We start from the raw sequence: 18,790 nt of genomic DNA, 5'->3' as shown, positions 1-18,790 counted from the left end.
AGAGAATCGAGGATAATCCTCTCCCATCTCAAGGTCCTTTGCTTAGTCACATCTGCAAAGTCCATTTTGCCATATAAGGCAGTATATTCACAAATTCCAGGAATTAGGGCATGGCCATCTTTTTTGCCATTATTCTGTCTACCATAAGTACTGCCCCGCCTGCCATGGGACGTGTATTTGCCATGGAGACTACAAGAGGCTAGATATGGGCATATTAACAGTAAAACTATGTTGCAAATCATTACCTGATGATATGGGAGAAATAGGTAAATTAAGACACAAACCAACAAAACTAAAAATACAATTGAAAAACATTCATTCAAACAAGTACAGTAATTTGGAGCTCCTTGGAGAAGGACAGTCACAACTACATAACCAAAATGCTTTTCCCCCCTAACTGCATTGAGGTTGTTCAGTCGCCCAGTAGTGTCCAACTCTGCAATCTCATGGACTGCAGCACCCCAGGCTTCCCTGTCCTTCTCCATCTCCCGGAGTTTGCTCAAATTCATGTCCATTGAGTTGGTGATGCCATCCAACCATCTCATCCTCTGTCATCCCCTTCTCCTACTGCCTTCATTCTTTCCCAGCATCAGGGTCTTTACCAATGAGTCAGCTCTTCGCATCAGGTGGCCAGAGTATTGGAGCTTCAGCGTCAGTCCTTCCAATGAATATTCAGGGTTGATTTCCTTTAGGATGGACTGGTTTGATCTCCTTCCTGTCCAAGGGACTCTCAAGAGTCTTCTCCAACACCACAATTCAAAAGCGTCAGTTCTTTGGCACACAACCTTTTTTATTGTCCAGCTGTCACATCCATCCATACATGACTACTGGAAAAACCATAGCTTTGACTATACAGACCTTTGTGGGCAAAGTAATGTCTCTGCTTTTTAATATGCTGTCTAGGTGTGTCATTGCTTTTCTTCCAAGGAGAAAATGTCTTTTAATTTCATGGCTTCAGTCACTGTCCACAGTGATTTTTGGTGCCCAAGAAAATAAAGTCTGTCACTGTTTCCATTGTTTCCCCATCTATTTGCCATGAAGTGATGGGACCAGATGCCATGGTCTTCGTATTTTTAATGTTGAGTTTAAAGCCAGCTTTTTTACTCTTCTCTTTGACCTTCATCAAGAGGCTTTTTAATTCCTCTTTGCTTTCTGCCATAAGAGTGGTGTCATCTGCATATCTGAGGTTATTGATATTTCTGCTGGCAATCTTGATTTCAGCTTGTGCTTCATCTAGCCCAGCATGTCACATGATGTACTCTGAGTATAAGTTAAATAAACAGGGTGACAATATACAGCCTTGATGTACTCCTTGCCCAGTTTGAAACCAGTCCGTTGTTCGATGTCTGGTTCTAACTGTTGTTTCTTGACTTGTATACAGGTTTCTCAGGAGGCAGGTAAGGTGTTCTGGCATTCCCATCTCTTTAAGAATTTTCCACGGTTTGTTGTGATCTACACAGTCACAGAACCAGAGATCAAATTGCCAGCATCCTTTGGATCATAGAAAAAGCTAGAGAATCCCAGAAAAACATCTACTTCATTGACTACACTAAATCCTTTGACTGTAGGTCACAGCAAACTGTGGAAAATTTATTGAGGTGTGACTGACAAATAAAATTGTATGTATTTAAGGTGTATAATGGGATGTTTTGATATATGAATACGTTGTGAGATGATGGCTACAGTCAGACTGTCTACAGTTACCCATGTGTCTTTGTGTGTGTGTGTCTGTGTGTGTGGTGAGTACACTTGAGATCTACTCTTAGAAACTTTCAAGTGAACAATACAGTATTATTAGCTGTAGTCAAAGTGCTGTATTTAGGCCTTCAGAACTTATAAATGAAAGTTTGTAACCTTTAATCAATATCTCCCCATTTTCCTCCACCCCCCAGCCACCTTTCCGTTCTACTCTTTGTTGCTATGAGTTCAACTTTTTTTTTTTTTTGATTCCACATATATGTGAGATCATATGATATTTGTCTTTCTGTGTCTGGCTTCTTTCATTTAGTCTTTCCTTTATTTGATGAGAATGAATCATCAAAGAAAAGCAAAGTTTAATATTTCTAGTCACTGTTTAGGATATCAGGGAAGTGTGTGTACTATATATTAGAATAATTTCTGCATAGAATAATATGGAAAAAATACTTTTCCATTTAAAGAAGTAAGCTCCTCATTTCAACCCTCTCCCTGAAATAGTGATAGGGAGGTATTACTACTGCTGTGCAGAATGCTGAATATATTTCTACCCTGACTGTTCCTCCATCCTAATGTTTAGTTATGCCTGAGTGAATGACTGGATTTTATGAAAGATGAATACTTATCAGTAGCAAAGTACATGACCCTTGAAGAACATGAGTATGAACTGCATGGGTCCACTTATATGTGGATATTTTTCAATAGTAAATACTGAGGGTACTACACAGTCTCAGATTGGTTGAATCCCTGGATGCTGAGGAGCCAGGGATAGGGTGGGCTGACTATAAGTTATACCTGGATGACTGCTGCATTGCTCAAGGGCCAACTGTATATGCAATACTAAATTACAATTTCAGTGTGATAGCTTTAACATAATGCTTCATGAAATATGTTTCTCAGAGATACTTGTTTTATATTTTTTATTTTGTTGAAGTATAATGGTTTTACTATGTTGTGTTAATTTCCAGCGTGCAGCAAAGTGATCCAGTTACATTCATACATTCTTTTTCATGTTTTTTTTTTTCTCGTTATAGTTTATCCCAGTATATTGAATATAGTTCTCTGTGCTATAGAGTAGAATCTTGTGTATCCATCCTATGTATAATAGATTGCACCTGCTGGTCCCAAACTTCCACTCCATTCCTTCCCCGTCTCCCCTCACCTTTGGCAACCACAACTCCTACGTCTGTGAGTCTGTCTCTGTTTCCTAGGTGAGTTCATTTGTGTCATATTTTAGATTCCAGATATAAGTGATGTCATACGGTGTTCGGCTTCCTCTGCCTGACTTCACATAGTGTGATCATCTCTAGGTCTACTCACGTGGTTGTAATTGGCACTGTTTAGTCTACTTTATGGCTAGTGTGCCATTCCATACGTGTAGCACATCTTTATCTGTTCATCTGTTGATGGGCATTTAGGTTGTTTCCATAGCTTGGCTATTGTAAATAGTGGTGCGATGAACATTGGGGTGCCCGTATCTTTTCAAATTATAGTTTTCTCATGATATATGTCCAAGAGTGGGATGGTAGAATCATATGGAAAACATATCTTTAGTTTTTTTGAAGAACCTCCATACTGTTTTCCATAGTGGGTGCACCAATTTACATTTTCTCAGGAATATTTGAGTGCATTAACAGATTTAAGTTTAGTCCTGCTCAAATGGACCCTAATAAATTGAGCAAAGTCATCTTTACAGATGTTTCTATATAGTTGATCCAAAAGAAATTGTTGCCCTGGTGAAATTACTTTGCAATTGTTAATAGATTTTGAATGTCTTACAAAACTTACAATTAATATATATTTTTAAACTATCAAAAACATATAAAATTATAAAATTAAAAGTTCTGAAAAATGTAAAATATTCAGCTTTGACTTGGAAACAAGCTTGTCTTCATATGCATTATATTTAAATAATTATTGAAGTCTTTGAAAGATGGTGTCAGAGTCCTCACCAATGATGTAACAGCTTCCTGGGAGTGCTATGACAGTGTGAGGTGGTGAAAGAGGACAGGATTTCAAACTGGACACACTTGAGTTTTCATTCTGATCTCACCATGGAGTGAAAGTGAAATTCACATTCTGATCTCACCATGGAGTGAAAGTGAAATTCACTCAGTAGTGTCCAACTCTTTGTGACCCTATGGACTATACAGTCAATGGGATTCTCCAGGCCAGAATACTGGAGTGGGTAGCCTATCCCTTCTGCAGTGGATCTTCCCTACCCAGGAATCGAACCAGGGTCTCCTGCATTGCAGGCAGATTCTTTACTAGCTTAGCTATCAGCAAAGCCCTCACCACGTAGAAGTCACCAAATCTCTCTTTATCTTGGTTTCTTCATCTTCAAAATTAAGATAGATGAATCTTAAATTTTGTTTGTGATCAGTTGGACAAAATGTTTGGTACCCAGTAAATATTCAGTAAGGGAAAGCTGTATTCACTGCTGTTCAGAAAGCAGCAGCATTTGTGCACACATTCAGACATCCTGCCTGGTGGTACTGATGACCTACAGTATACACTCTATTAAAAGCCAGGCCCTCTGTTTGAGACCTGGATCTCACCCCTTCCTGTCCTCAAGAACATCGCTCTACTGTACCTTTCTTCTGATCCACAGTGCGAGTTGTAGCTCCTTCTGGATTGTCCCCATAGGTATACAGACATCCTGGTATTTCTACCGTCTTACAAAAAAAGTCTCCCCCCACTCCAACCTAATTCTTCACCAACCACATTCTCACTTTGTTTTTATTTCTTTGTTCATTTATTTATTTGCTGTCCTTTGAAAGACACCTCTTTTGTTTACTTATTTTTTAAATACATTTATTTTAATTGGAGGCCAATTACTTTACAATATTGTATTGGTTTAGCCATACATCAACATGAATCTGCCACAGGTGAACACATGTTCCCCATCCTGAACCCCTCTCCCACCTCCCTCCCCGTACTATCCCTCTGGGTCATCCCAGTGCACCAGCCCCAAGCTTCCTGTATCCTGCATCGAACCTGGAGTGACAATTCGTTTCTTATATGATATTATACATGTTTCAATGCCATTCTCCCAAATCATCCCACCCTCTCCCTCTCCCACAGAGTCCAAAAGACTGTTCTATACATCTGTGTCTCTTTTGCTGTCTCGCATACAGGGTTATCCTTACCATCTTTCTAAGTTCCATATATATGCGTTAGTATACTCTATTGGTGTTTTTCTTTCTGGCTTACTTCACTCTGTATAATAAGCTCCAGTTTCATCCACCTCATTAGAACTGATTCAAATGTATTCTTTTTAATGGCTGAGTAATACTCCATTGTATATATGTACCACAGCTTTCTTATCCATTCATCTGCTGATGGACATCTAGGTTGCTTCCATGTCCTGGCTATTATAAACAGTGCTGCAATGAACATTGGGGTACATGTGTCTCTTTCAATTCTGGTTTCCTTGGTGTGTATGCCCAGCAGTGGGATTGCTGGGTCATAAGGCAGTTCTATTTCCAGTTTTTTAAGGAATCTCCATACTGTTCTCCATAGTGGCTGTACTAGTTTGCATTCCCACCAACAGTGTAACAGGGTTCCTTTTTCTCCACACCCTCTCCAGCATTTATTGCTTGTAGACTTTTGGATCGCAGCCATTCTGACAGGTGTGAAATGGTACCTCATTGTGGTTTTGATTTGCATTTCTCTGGTAATGAGTGATGTTGAGCATTTTTTCATGTGTTTGTCAGCCATCTGTATGTCGTCTTTGGAGAAATGTCTATTTAGTTCTTTGGCCCATTTTTTGATTGGGTCATTTATTTTTCTGGAATTGAGCTGCAGGAGTTGCTTATATATTTTTGAGATTAGTTGTTTGTCAGTTGCTTCATTTGCTATTATTTTCTCCCATTCTGAAGGCTGTCTTTTCAACATAAATCACAGCAGGATCCTCTATGACCCACCTCCCAGAATATTGGAAATAAAAGCAAAAATAAATAAATGGGACCTAATTAAAATTAAAAGCTTCTGCACAACAAAGGAAACTGTAAGCAAGGTGAAAAGACAGCTCTTTTCAAAAAGCTCCCTGTATGCACTGTTTCTAATCACTCACCCCTCACTCTTGAATCCGCCCCTCTCTGGCCTTTTCCAAACTGTTTCAATAAAAATGCTCTTGTTAATGTCACCAGTGACCTCTGTGCTGCTAAATTCAGTGATCAGTTCTTAGTCCTCATCTTACTTGATCTGTTATGAGTATTTGATGTAGTTCATAGTTTGACATCCTTAAGGTACTTTTACTGTTTCTGTTTTTTTTTAACTTGGGTTTCTCCTCCTCCTCCTCCCTTGGCTCTCTCTCAGGCTCCTTTGTGTGTTCTAAATCTTTTCCAGACCTCTTAAGATTGGAGCACCATCAGTTCAGTTCAGTTGCTTAGTCGTGTCCGACTCTTTGCAACCCCATGAATCATAGGACCCAGTTATTTGTTCTTTTTTCTATTTGTATTCACTCCTTTGATAGTCTCATCCACTCTTTTGCTTAAAATTCCATTTATGTATCAAAGGCTGTCGTATTTCTATATCCAGCCCAAACTACCCTCATCAGTCCAGATTCAAATATCCTGACCTACTTTCATCACTAGGATATCTTAAAGACATCTCAAACTGATGACATTCAAAACTTTACTCCTCATATGACCCCCCCCCCAAACCTTCTCTACCCCTCAGTCATTCCCATATTGATAACTTGATGGCAACACTATCCATTCAGTTGCTCAGACAAGAATCCGTGGAGTCATCCTTGACTCTGAGCTAACCACCTCTAAGCAGTACACTGTGACAACCCTTTCTTGCTTAGATTATAGCAGTATCCCCAAATTGGTCTTCCTGTTTTTACCTGTTGTTAAAGCCTGAGTCTATTCTTACCACAGCAATCAGAAGTGATCTTTTAAAAAAATTTTTTTTTTTTTTAGGGAAAGAATTTATATTTTTAGAGCAGTTCATAGCAAAATTGAGAGGAAGGTACAGAGGTTTCCCCAGTGCCCCTTACCCCCACACATGCAGGGCTTCCCTCATTATCAATAATCTCCCACCAGACTGGTGCATTTGTTACAGCTGATGGACTTATGTTGATACACCTTAATCACCCAGAGCCCATAGTCTATGCTAGGGTTTACTCTTGGTGGTGTATTTTCTGAGTTTGGATAAACATATAATGACATGTATTCACAATTATAGTATCACATAGAGTACTTTCACTGCACTAGAAATCTTCTGTGCTCTGTGGGCTTCCCAGGTGGCCGAGTGGTAAAAAGAAAATCTGCCTACTAATGCAAGGGACATGAATTCGATCCCTGGGTTGGGAAGATCTCCTGGAGAAGAAAATGGCAACCCACTGCAGTATTTTTGCCTGGAGAATCCCATGGACAGAAGAGCCGGGTGGGCTACAGTCCATAGGGTCGCACAGAGTTGAACACAGCTGAGCACACAGGCGTGCATGCTCTGTCTGTGCATGCCTCCCGCTCCAAGCCCTGGCAACACTGATCTTTTTACTATTTGCACAGTTTTGCCCTTTCCGAATGACAGAGGAGCTGGAATCAAATGGTGTAGAGTCTTTTCATACTGGCTTCTTCACTTCGTAACGTGTATTTGTTTACTCTATGTCGTTTTATGGCTTTATAGCTCATTTCTTTTTAGTGCTGAGTAAAAGTCCATTGCCCAGATATACCACAGTTTATTCATCTATTCACCTACTGAAGGACATTCTGGCTGTTTCCAAGTTTTGCAGTTTTGAATAAGCGGCTATAAAAATCAGTAAGCAGGTTTTTGTATGGATATATATTTTCAGCTCCTTGGGACAGGACCAAGGAGCATGATTGCTCGATCATATGGTAAGGGTATGTTCAGTTTTGTAAGAAACGACCAGGTTTTTAGTATTATTATTATATAACATGTCATCTGTCTCCTATGCTCAAAATCCTGCAACGAATCCCTCTTGGTTCACAGTAAAAGTCAAAAATCCAGATGAGTATACAAGACCCTACATGATCTGACCTGTTCCCTTTGACATCATCATCTTCATTGCTCCCTCTTTACTCTCACATGCATGCATGTGTGCTAAGCTTCAGTCCTGTCCAACTCTTTGCAACCCTATGGACTGTAGCCCACCCGGCTCCTCTGTCCATGGGATTCTCCAGGCAAGAATACTGAAGTGGGTTGCCTTGCCCTCCTTCAGGGGATCTTCCCAACTTAGGGATAGAACCCAAGTCTCTTGTCTCCTGCATTGGCAGGTGGGTTCTTGACCACTAGCACCACCCAAGAAGCCCTGCTTTCTTCTTGCTCTTCCTTAAATAAAGCAGGTTCCTTAAATCAATGAGATGCATTTCTTTTATAATGGTGGGGGGAGATACACTTTCTAAAAATTGTCAGGGTAGTGACTTTCCAAGCAGGTTTTTTCTTTATTCTCCAAGTGTTTGGTAATGATAATATATTACTTTTATAATAAAATATCTTGAAAGATTCAATTGAAAACAACAAAATAGACCTTAGGGACTTAGCAGTAGCTTCTCTTTCTCTGTCTATAACACTCTCCTACAGACGTCTGCATGGATAATTCCCTTAGTGCCATCTAATCTTTGATAAAACGTTGCCTTCCCAATGAGGCCCCACCAAAATAGCATTATTTTTGCAGTCATTCAGTCTCTGGGGAAAGAGAGGTGGCGTTAATAGCTGGTACTGTGGCCTTTTCTCTAGATTCAGAGATGCCTGGGGATTTGACCTCTCTACCTTCCTCACTTGATCTTAGCCAAAAGGCCGAGAAGCGATCTACCTTCCTCTTTGTATCAAGAACTCAAGTAACTGATAGGAGTATACCTAAACTTCACCCAAGAGAGTCCTGCTGAAGTTACTAGGTAGCAGAACAATCACCAGTATGCCTTTTATTGTTGAGACTGTTACTGGTGGGAGGAGCTGTAATGGAGAATGAGTGGCAGCTCATGGCATGTCCCTGAAGGGGCTACTCAACTAGCGAGGTATAAGCCTGAGAAGTGGTCCTGCCCACCCAGCATTGTGAATCATTGCCACATGCCCCAAGGGTGTAGTGATATGTGGACATTAGAGATGGTGCAGCAGTCAGTCGTGAGTTCTATTCTGCTGTGCGTGCTCTTTGTCATCTCTCCTGTTTCCTTTCTCAGAGCTCAGTAGTACACTTGGTGCTAGGTGAAGCCTCCAACGCCTCATGAGTGTGACTGTCACCTTGAACCTAAGACCCTGCTGCTAGTAGAGAACAGTAGGCATTGTAATTCCAGTCCCTTTACTGAGATCTAATTTTTCTCTTTTCATGGTACACTTTTGACATACTATATAATATGGTTATTTATCACTTTTATTGGTCATGGTCTGCCTTCTCTCATTAGAAGCTAAGCTTCATGAGGGTAGGGATTTTTGCTTTTTTTTTTTTTTTACTAATATATCCCCAGCATCTAGAACAGTGCCCAGCACACAGTAGCACTAGGTGCTTAATAAATATTTGCTGAATGAATGAATGAGTGAACAAATGTTTGTGTAGCGTTTCTTAAATGTCAGGCATAAAACATGGTAAAGAGAAATCAACAGAATTTCTGCCCTTATATTTATTTATTTTTTAATTCAGTCTTACTGAGATATAATTGACATATACCCTATATAAGTTGCACAGCATAGTGATTTGACTTACATACATCATGCAGTGATGACCATATTAAGATTAGTGAACATCTGTCATCTCATATAGTTACAAAAGTAAAGAAGCAGAAATTTTTTTTTCCTTGTGATAAGAACTCTTGGGATTTACTCTCAAACAACTTTCATATATAACATAGAGCAGTGCTAACTATATTTATCACATTATACAGTACATCCCTAGTGGTTATTTTATCTTTCAACTGAAACTTTGTACCTTTTGATCACCTTTATCGAGTCCTCCCTCCCTCATCCCTGTGCCTTTATATTTCTTACAGCCTAGAATATGAATAAGGTTATTAGAGATTGGCCCATTATAGAGATACTTAGGGAGGATTCCAAAGTTAGATCATGAAAGAGGGTGTTGGAGAAATCTATTTCAAGGGAGGGTTATATTTTAGCGATGACAGTGTGAGAGACACTTTGAGTTTAAGCATTGTATTTACATACATGAAGGGAGACTCTTAGAGGAGATGTTATGTGTTGGGATTGTCCAAAAAGCGGAATCCCCCAAACAAATCATTTACACTAGCGGTTCCCAACCTTTTCAGCACCAGGGCCCAGTTTCATGGAAGACAATTTTTCCACAGGCCAGGGTAGAGATGGGGATGGTTTGGGGATGATTCAAGCATATTACATGTATTGCATGTTATTTCTATTATTTATTACTTGGCTTCACTTCAGATCATCAGGCACTAGATCCCAGAGGTTAGGGACCCCTGATGTACACAATTTAGTCTTTATTTTGGCCCAAGGGAGAAGAGCAGGATCCCACCAAGCTCTAAGTAGTCTTAAACAAAATTAAGCAGGATTACTTAACATTCATAGATTACAATGGTAAAACAATGAAGGGATTTTAGTTTTGTTTACACTCCATTTTTATATGTAGGAAGCATTGTAGTCTTAGAAATTTTAGTAAATGATCATTGTAACTTGGTCCAGTATAATATCTATTAAGCTGGCAGATATTAATTGAAAATAATAATCCAGTTCCATTTAATACATGGCTGGTTACATAATAAGTAGGAAAGATTTCTAGCCGTGTGCAGATGGGCCTTTGTGTAATTTTAAAATGCCATAGATGACTGTTAACTCATAAAAGAATTCTCACATTTTAAAATATCATCACATCTCCTGTTGTTTATTTTTCCTGGAACGCTCATCCCTTCCCCGTCAACTCTTGCAAATTCCTCCTCTGTCCACCAGAATCCAGTTGGAGTCACATTTTCTCTGTGGCTTTTCTTGGCACTACCTTTCTGCCACGAGTTCTCTCCCTTAAGATTAATTGATTAATTGCTTCCTCCTCTGGGTTCCCAGAACATTTATCGCAGGGTGTGTGTATTACTTATTTCCCTGAATCTGCATTTCAGGGGAGTCTTATCACCTTTGTACAATTCTCCGGCTGGCTCAGTCCCTGTCTCATACAAGTTCAATAAATAGGTATCAAATTTGAAACATTAGACTCTTTTTTAACCTTGATCACTGATTCATCTAGCAAATATTTAGCAAGAGCTTTTTATATTCCAGGTGCTGTTATGTCTTGTAAAGATATTGAGGGGAAAAAAATAGATGCCCTAATTTTTAGAAATATAAAACACAGGGTAATAAGAAAAAGTAAGCCAGGCATAAAAGTAACTATTTAACATGGTTGAAAGAGTTATTTGGAAAGAGAGGTAGCATGTGTGTGTGTGTGTGTGTGTGAGTACTTCATGCTGGTGTTCAAAAATGGCTTCTCATTGACTAAGAAAATATTTTTCCTTGTTAAATCGCTAAAAAACTGTGATTGAAAACAATGACTCTTTTGATGTCTCACAACTTAAATTCTCTCCTAGATCTAAATATCTCTCTCTCACTTTAACTGGGTGTTCTAGTAGGTTATTGGGTTAAAGCAATGCTCAGAGTTTTGCTGTTACTTGCCAAACAGTCTACATTTAAAGTAGAGAAAAAAATTTTTTGGTGCCTTAAGGTACAAATTTTATGCATTCCCTAGTTTTTAGAAAATAGCTTAAGTGATAAATTCTTCTCATGTTGCTACAAGTTCATTTCTAATTGCCATTGGGGAATTGCCCATAGAAAGTTTTTGACAAAAGTTAACGATACTGTCATTGAAATGAAAAACCAAACCATATTTTAACTGAGAATTTTTAAGAAATTTGGTTAGCATAGTTTGTGTGTAAGGTATTTAAACCAGTAGTATTCAAAGAAAAAAAAAAAAAAACCCACAAGATAGATTCTTTTTTCCACATTAAGGCAGAAAATGTTAGTTGTTAATAGTTTGAGTGACTATGGATATTTACTGATGGTCACCAGCATTTTTTCTCTTTTCATTTAGACTTGGATTATCACTTGCATTTATCTTCAACTGCTCCTATTTAATCCTCTCGTCCACACTCAAGGGATCTGCAGTAACCGTGTGACTGATGATGTGAAAGACGTTACAAAATTGGTAAGGAATGCTTTCAATTGCTCTGACTCTTGTACTTTTTGAAAAAGATTTCCTTTTTTTCTTGCCCCAGATTAGTGTCTTTCAGAGATCAGGAGAAAAGTCACCGAGTTATGCTGAAGGGTTTGTAGGGAGCAGGTCAGGCGATACTTGCGGTCACGGAGCGTCTTGGTAAGGGTGGCCCGCTGCACCTCACTCGAGGGACTTTGTTTCCTTGCTGGCCTCTTCATCTCCTTTGCAGGCAGTGAAGGACGCTGGCGGGTGCTTTGTCTGCTGATGTGTGAGCACTAGCTTGTTCCCCATTATCTCGTAGGCAAGTTTCATTTTCCCTCCACACGTCTTCCTGCTCTTCTCTAAGGAGCCTAACAAAAGGAGGTCCGAGCTGCTCATTCTCCCGTTTCTAACTGCTCTAAGACCCGTTACACGCGGGTGGGTGTTTGCCCCCTCAGTAAACACAGTTGGAGTCGTTTGTTGCCCCAGCGTTGACCAGACACATCTCCCACATCCATCCCATCGTAGCCTTTCCCTCAGCAAAAGCCGTTTTTCACTAGTGCCCCTTTGTCACTGCCAGCCTCTCTCAAGAGGCAGACCGCAGAGAGCGAGGGCGTGACCCAGCCTCTGAAATGGATTCCTCCCGACCCTCATGATCTAGCGGCGGCTGTATGTGTTCATTGGAGCTACACTCTGTGTTTTCGGAATGAACACACTTTGAAAAGCCATTTTGTAAGTTCCTGATTTTGTAAGTGCCCAGTGGCACTGAGTTATTTGAATATTGTTTTGAGAGCAGGGTGATGTGGGTTGTAGTATGTAAAAAAGAAAGGAAAGTATATTTGTTGAGATATTTATCTTTCCTACTTTGATATGCATTTCCTGGTGTATATGTTGTTATTTTGGGTTCATAACCAAGCTTCAAAACAGAAGTTTAATGCTACGATCTGAGTCTTGCTTAGCTTAGTCTCAATGTACAATTAAGAATATACGCATACATGCACACACACACACCATGCAGATTTCTTTGGATACCTACAAAGTCCAGGCTTAAAAATATTCTCTGGTGCAGTATCTGAAGGTGTATCAACATGTTTTATTTGAGGGGCTGGTGATCCAAGCACTATAACATTTGCCTCCTATATGCCCAGCTGGGTTTAAGGATGGGCTGGGGGAAGTACTTTTTTCAAAACATAGATCATGATGCTTTTCCTCAAATTGCTTGTTAGTTTGTTAGCCAAGGAACTATACTAAGAAGAAAACATTTATATTCAAAATTTGGTATGGGTCAAAGACCCTCGTGAAATGTTTGTTCAATAAATGAAGTAAGGATGTGCATCACTATGCAGCAACAAAATTATCTGTGGCGTTCATGAAAGTCACAGGTGTCTGGGCCCCACTGTTTAAACAGGTCTGAGGAAGGGCTCTATGCATCTACATTTTAAAGATATTCCTTAAAGGAGATTTAAGAACCATTGCTTTAGATGGTTTATGCTGTCAAAGTTTAGAGACCAAAATATTGTGACCTTACTTTAACCTCATTTCTTATTATGACCAGTTTTATCTACGTTGTATCAGTTCAGTTTAGTTGCTCAGTCATGTCTGACTCTTTGCAACCCCCTGGACTGCAGTACTCCAGGCTTCCCTGTCCATCACCAACTCCTGGAGCTTGCTCAAACTCATGTCCATAGAGTTGGTGATACCATCCAAATATCTCATCCTCTGTTGTTCCCTTCTCCTCCTGCCTTCAATCTTTATTAGCATCAGGGTCTTTTCTAAGGAGTCAGTTCTTTGCATCAGGTGGCCAAAGTATTGGAGTTTCAGTTTCACCATCAGTCCTTCCAATGAATATTCAGGACTGATTTCCTTTAGGATTGACTGGTTTGATCGCCTTGCAGTCCAAGAGACTCTCAAGAGTCCTCTCCAACATCACAGTTCAAAAGCATCAATTCTTTGACACTCAGCTTTCTTTATGGTCCAACTCTCACATACATAAATGACTACCGGAAAAACCATAGCTTTTTCTATGTTGTATGGGTTTACATATATGTTAGATTAATATGAGTCTCCAAAATAGACTTAAAGTAGGTCACAGCTGGGAAATTAACAACTCTTATGGGGTTATTTGTGGAACCATGGAGCTACAATGAGCAGGGGAGATTGGAAGTAGTCCTAGGCATCCAATTTCAAATATGTGGGCAAGGAATCACAGATGGAAGGTGATGGTGTATCTGACCACAGGCTAAGCATGTCCAAAATTAAGTTGGCATTTAAGAAAAATTACTTATTGTCAGTATTTTTTGCTGTTTGAAGAATATTACCTAATGAGCACCACTTCATGTGAAATGTTAAACTGATATTTTCAAGTGGCATAAGTAGGTATTGTAAGCACCTTCCAAGATTTTCTGTTCTTGTCTTTAACCATCTGCTTATTTTCAGTCTGTTACCTATCAGTTGAAAAATGCAAGAAACTTTGGGAAAGAAATGCCTGGAAAGAGATACTTATTAACAGTAAAATATTAATATAATTCCTTTCCCCAGGGGGAAATGTAAAATCATTAAGCTGGAAAAAGTCTTTTTTCTCCCTTCCAGCAACTGACTCATAGGGGAATTTTTTAATTTCAAGAGTTGATCTAAATGAAATTAGTGTGTTTACTTCAGATTATTGGGGGAAAAGTCAAGTTAATAACAAAAAAGGATTTAGAAGATCACTTCTGATTGAATAAAGACCTACTTAATGCACAGCCGGTATTTCATAGAGTAGGAAATTGAAAGATATAAAATAATCCCTGGTCTCAGAGTGTTTATAATCTAGTTTGGGGCTAAGCCATCTCTATGAATATATGAAAGCAGATCACTAATACCACAATAACCACATGAAAATGGATGCTATTTAAAATATTTTCTGGTAAAGTATGGGATCCGACTTGTACTAATTTTTTGGTTAGAATGGATTTTAGCATCTGACAGACATGCTTTTTGACCTTAGATAAGAAACTATCTTTCTAAAGCTCAGTTCTTCCCAATTTTATGGTGTAGATGGAATAAGAGAATGTGTGTGTGTGTATATATATATACATACATATATATGTATATATATAACCACAGTTATTGTCACATGATCTCTCTGTGCCTCAGTTTCCTCATCATTATAATAGATTAATAGTACAACAGGGGTTAGCAGTGCCAACCTTCTGGCAGTGGAAAATCGTCTCACAGCCTATAGTTGGCCCTCTGCACATAAGGTTCCTCCCTAGCTGTGGTTTTTGCATCCATGGATTCAACAAGGGTGGATTGTGTAGTAGTGTAATACTATTGAAAAACAGGAGTATGAGTAGACTCACAAAATTCAAACACGTGTTGTTCAAGGATCTACTGTACTTAACCTCATAGAGTGATTTCAAAGATTAAATAAAAGAACAGTGCTAGGAACATAGCAAGTGCGTGCTAAATATTATGTTAGTAATGGTAGTATAGGGCTCCCTTGGTGGCTCAGTGGTAAAGAATCTCTCAATGCAAGAGACCCGGATTTGATTCCTGGGTTGGGAAGATTCCCTGGAGGAGGAAATGGCAACCCACTCCAGTATTCTTGCCTGGATAATTCCATGGACAGAGGAGCCTGGTGAACTATAGTCCAGGGTCACAAAGAGTTGGCCACACTTAGCAACTGAGGACAGAATGGTAGTGTGATGGTAGTGATATTTGTGGGGTCATAGTCCATGGGGTCTCTAAGAGTCCGATACGACTGAGCAACTTCACTTTCACTTTTCACTTTCACACATTGGAGAAGGAAATGGCAACCCACTCCAGTGTTCTTGCCTGGAGAATCCCAGGGTGGGTGGAGCCTGGTGGGCTGCCGTCTATGGGGTCGCACAGAGTCGGACACGACTGAAGTGACTTAGCAGCAGCAGCAGCAGGATACTGGAGCTGAATTTAGAGAATTCAGAATTTCATAAATAGGAAAACTGAGATCCGTGAGTGGTGAGTTCCAGCTCCTGGTCCCATACCTGTGTTGTCTTCTAGGACAGTGGTTTTCAGACTGGCTTCAAGAGACTACCCAGCAGCTCTGCTTTTATTTATGTTTCTGGGTTTCTGAATAAAACTTGGGTGGAACAAAGAATTGAGCTTCTGGGAAAATGTTTAAATCACGTCTCTAAACCACCGTTTTGTGGAATATTACTTGAGAACCATCCAGTCACAATCTCTGAGGGTCCTTATGAAAAGTTTAGCCATCAGGGCCCTGCCTCAGAAATATAGGATTGCAGCTCATGGAGATGAGATGTAGGAAGCTTAATGTGTTGGACTGGCGTCCCAGGTGATAGTTATTTGCATAGGTCAGGACTACTGAGGTAATAAATTATACTTACAATATGGGGTTGTTTCCATATTTGAAAAGAAGTGGCGTTCCCATCCTTAGCCTAAAACTCATTGATTTCACTAATTCAAACTGGGACATGAGTGACTTTTCAGTTTTATGGCTACAGATAACCACAGTCTCTCTCTGGAGAACAGTGGAGCAAAAAAGCATCTTGAAGTAGGTCAGGCTTACTGGGGTGTTTGATACCAGCTCTGCTATTACCCAGCTGTGTGACTTTGGACAAATAAATCTCTGAACCTTTCTGGGATTCAACTTTTGGTTTTGAAAATGAGGACTTAGGACATGATCAGTAGTTCTGAATCTAGAATTCATAAACTTTCAAACTCTTTCAAATGAAATTCCAAATTATGCTTGCTGTGTGCCTTATGTGTTTCTGCTGCTGCTGCTGCTAAGTTGCTTCAGTCGTGTCTGACTGTGCGACCCCATAGACGGCAGCCCACCAGGCTCCCCTGTCCCTGGGATTCTCCAGGCAAGAACACTGGAGTGGGTTGCCATTTCCTTCTCCAATGCATGAAAGTGAAAAGTGAAAGTGAAGTCACTCAGTCGTGTCCGACTCTTAGTGACCCCATGGACTGCAGCCCACCAGGCTCCTCCGTCCATGGGATTTTCCAGGTAAGAGTACTGGAGTGGGTTGTCATTTCCTTCTCCAGGGGATCTTCCCAGCCTAGGAAATGAACCCGGGTCTCCTACATTGCAGCAGAGGATTTACCAACTGAGCTATGAGGGAAGCCTAGTGTGTGTGTGTGTAAGAACATGTATAACTTTTCATACTTCCCAGAGAAGTCTGTAACCCTCCCCCCAAAAGATAAGAACTAGCAAATTGGATAACTTGGGAGGCCCATTTTAGCCCTGAGATTCTCTTATTCCATAGTCCTGCCTCTTCAGATTGTACATGTTGGAATAATCCAGTTATGCCTTGACTAAAGGAGGTTATATCAGATTAGATTTACTTCCTTTGCAGGCATAACATATGTACATTTTATCTGAGAAAAAGAAAGTGGGTTGAAAATACCTTTGTACCCTTTGCTCGTTGTAATTTATTCAACTAAAATCATTCCTTTGCCAATGCTGCCAGTTCTGCCTTTGCTGTGGGTGGCAACTTGCACTCTGCCCACAAATCTTAAGTTTGTTTGCTTGGGGTGACTCCCGTGTCACAGAAGCACATGGTTTGTGACTTTACTGTCATTTTCTTTTTAATTTCTTCTTGGACGTTTTGTACTACACCTGTAGTCCCCATGGTTTCTATTTTAAATCCTTCTGGCATGTTTACTCAGCATAATAGTTCATCTGTTTACAGAACTTTTTGCTTTGTTTCTAAAAAATGTTGCAAGACTTGTGTTAAAAGGCAGACTCAGACCTACCTAAAGAAAGGGTGTTTGCCATACACAAAAATAAACTCAAAATGGATTAAAGATCTAAATGTAAGACCAGAAACTATAAAACTCCTAGAGGAGAACATAGGCAAAACACTCTCTGACATACATCACAGCAGGATCCTCTATGACCCACCTCCCAGAATATTGGAAATAAAAGCAAAAATAAACAAATGGGACCTAATTAACCTTAAAAGCTTCTGCACATCAAAGGAAACTATTAGCAAGGTGAAAAGGCAGCCTTCAGAATGGGAGAAAATAATAGCAAATGAAGCAACTGACAAACAACTAATCTCAAAAATATACAAGCAACTCCTACAGCTCAACTCCAGAAAAATAAACGACCCAATCAAAAAATGGGCCAAAGAACTAAATAGACATTTCTCCAAAGAAGACATACAGATGGCTAACAAACACATGAAAAGATGCTCAACATCACTCATTATCAGAGAAATGCAAATCAAAACCACTACGAGGTACCATTTCACACCAGTCAGAATGGCTGCAATCCAAAAGTCTACAAATAATAAATGCTGGAGAGGGTGTCGAGAAAAGGGAACCCTCTTACACTGTTGGTGGGAATGCAAACTAGTACAGCCACTATGGAGAACAGTGTGGAGATTCCTTAAAATCTGGAAATAGAACTGCCTTATGATTCAGCAATCCCACTGCTGGGCATACACACTGAGGAAACCAGAAGGGAAAGAGACACGTGTACCCCAATGTTCATCACAGCACTGTTTATAATAGCCAGGACATGGAAGCAACCTAGATGTCCATCAGCAGATGAATGGATAAGAAAGCTTTGGTACATATACACAATGGAGTATTACTCAGCCATTAAAAAGAATACATTTGAATCAGTTCTAATGAGGTGGATGAAACTGGAGCCTATTATACAGAGTGAAGTAAGCCAGGAGAAAAAACATAAATACAGTATACTAACGCATATATATGGAATTTAGAAAGATGGTAACAATAACCCGGTGTACGAGACAGCAAAAGAGACACTGATGTATAGAACAGTCTTATGGACTCTATGGGAGAGGGAGAGGGTGGGAAGATTTGGGAGAATGACATTGAAACATGTAAAATATCATGTAAGAAACGAGTTGCCAGTCCAGGTTCGATGCACGATACTGGATGCTTGGGGCTAGTGCACTGGGACGACCCAGAGGGATGGTATGGGGAGGGAGGACGGAGGAGGGTTCGGGATGGGGAACACATGTATACCTGTGG

The 18,790-nt window shown here is 39.9% G+C and overlaps 1 protein-coding gene across 1 annotated transcript in view; it reads left to right on the top strand.

Moving 5' to 3' along the window:
- Nucleotides 1-18,790, top strand: part of KITLG (KIT ligand) — an 86,656-nt gene that overhangs the window by 10,692 nt on the left and 57,174 nt on the right. Inside the window, exon 2 of the mRNA XM_010832079.1 lies at nt 11,702-11,815. Coding sequence (XP_010830381.1) covers nt 11,702-11,815 — 114 coding nt within the window. The remainder of the gene's footprint in view (nt 1-11,701; nt 11,816-18,790) is intronic.

This window comes from Bison bison, unplaced genomic scaffold, assembly GCF_000754665.1.
Source record: "Bison bison bison isolate TAMUID 2011002044 unplaced genomic scaffold, Bison_UMD1.0 scf7180017864535, whole genome shotgun sequence".
In the NCBI taxonomy this organism is placed as follows: Eukaryota; Metazoa; Chordata; class Mammalia; order Artiodactyla; family Bovidae; genus Bison; species Bison bison.
Note: the sequence above shows the minus strand (reverse complement) of the source record. Positions and strands in the feature narration are given on the sequence as shown.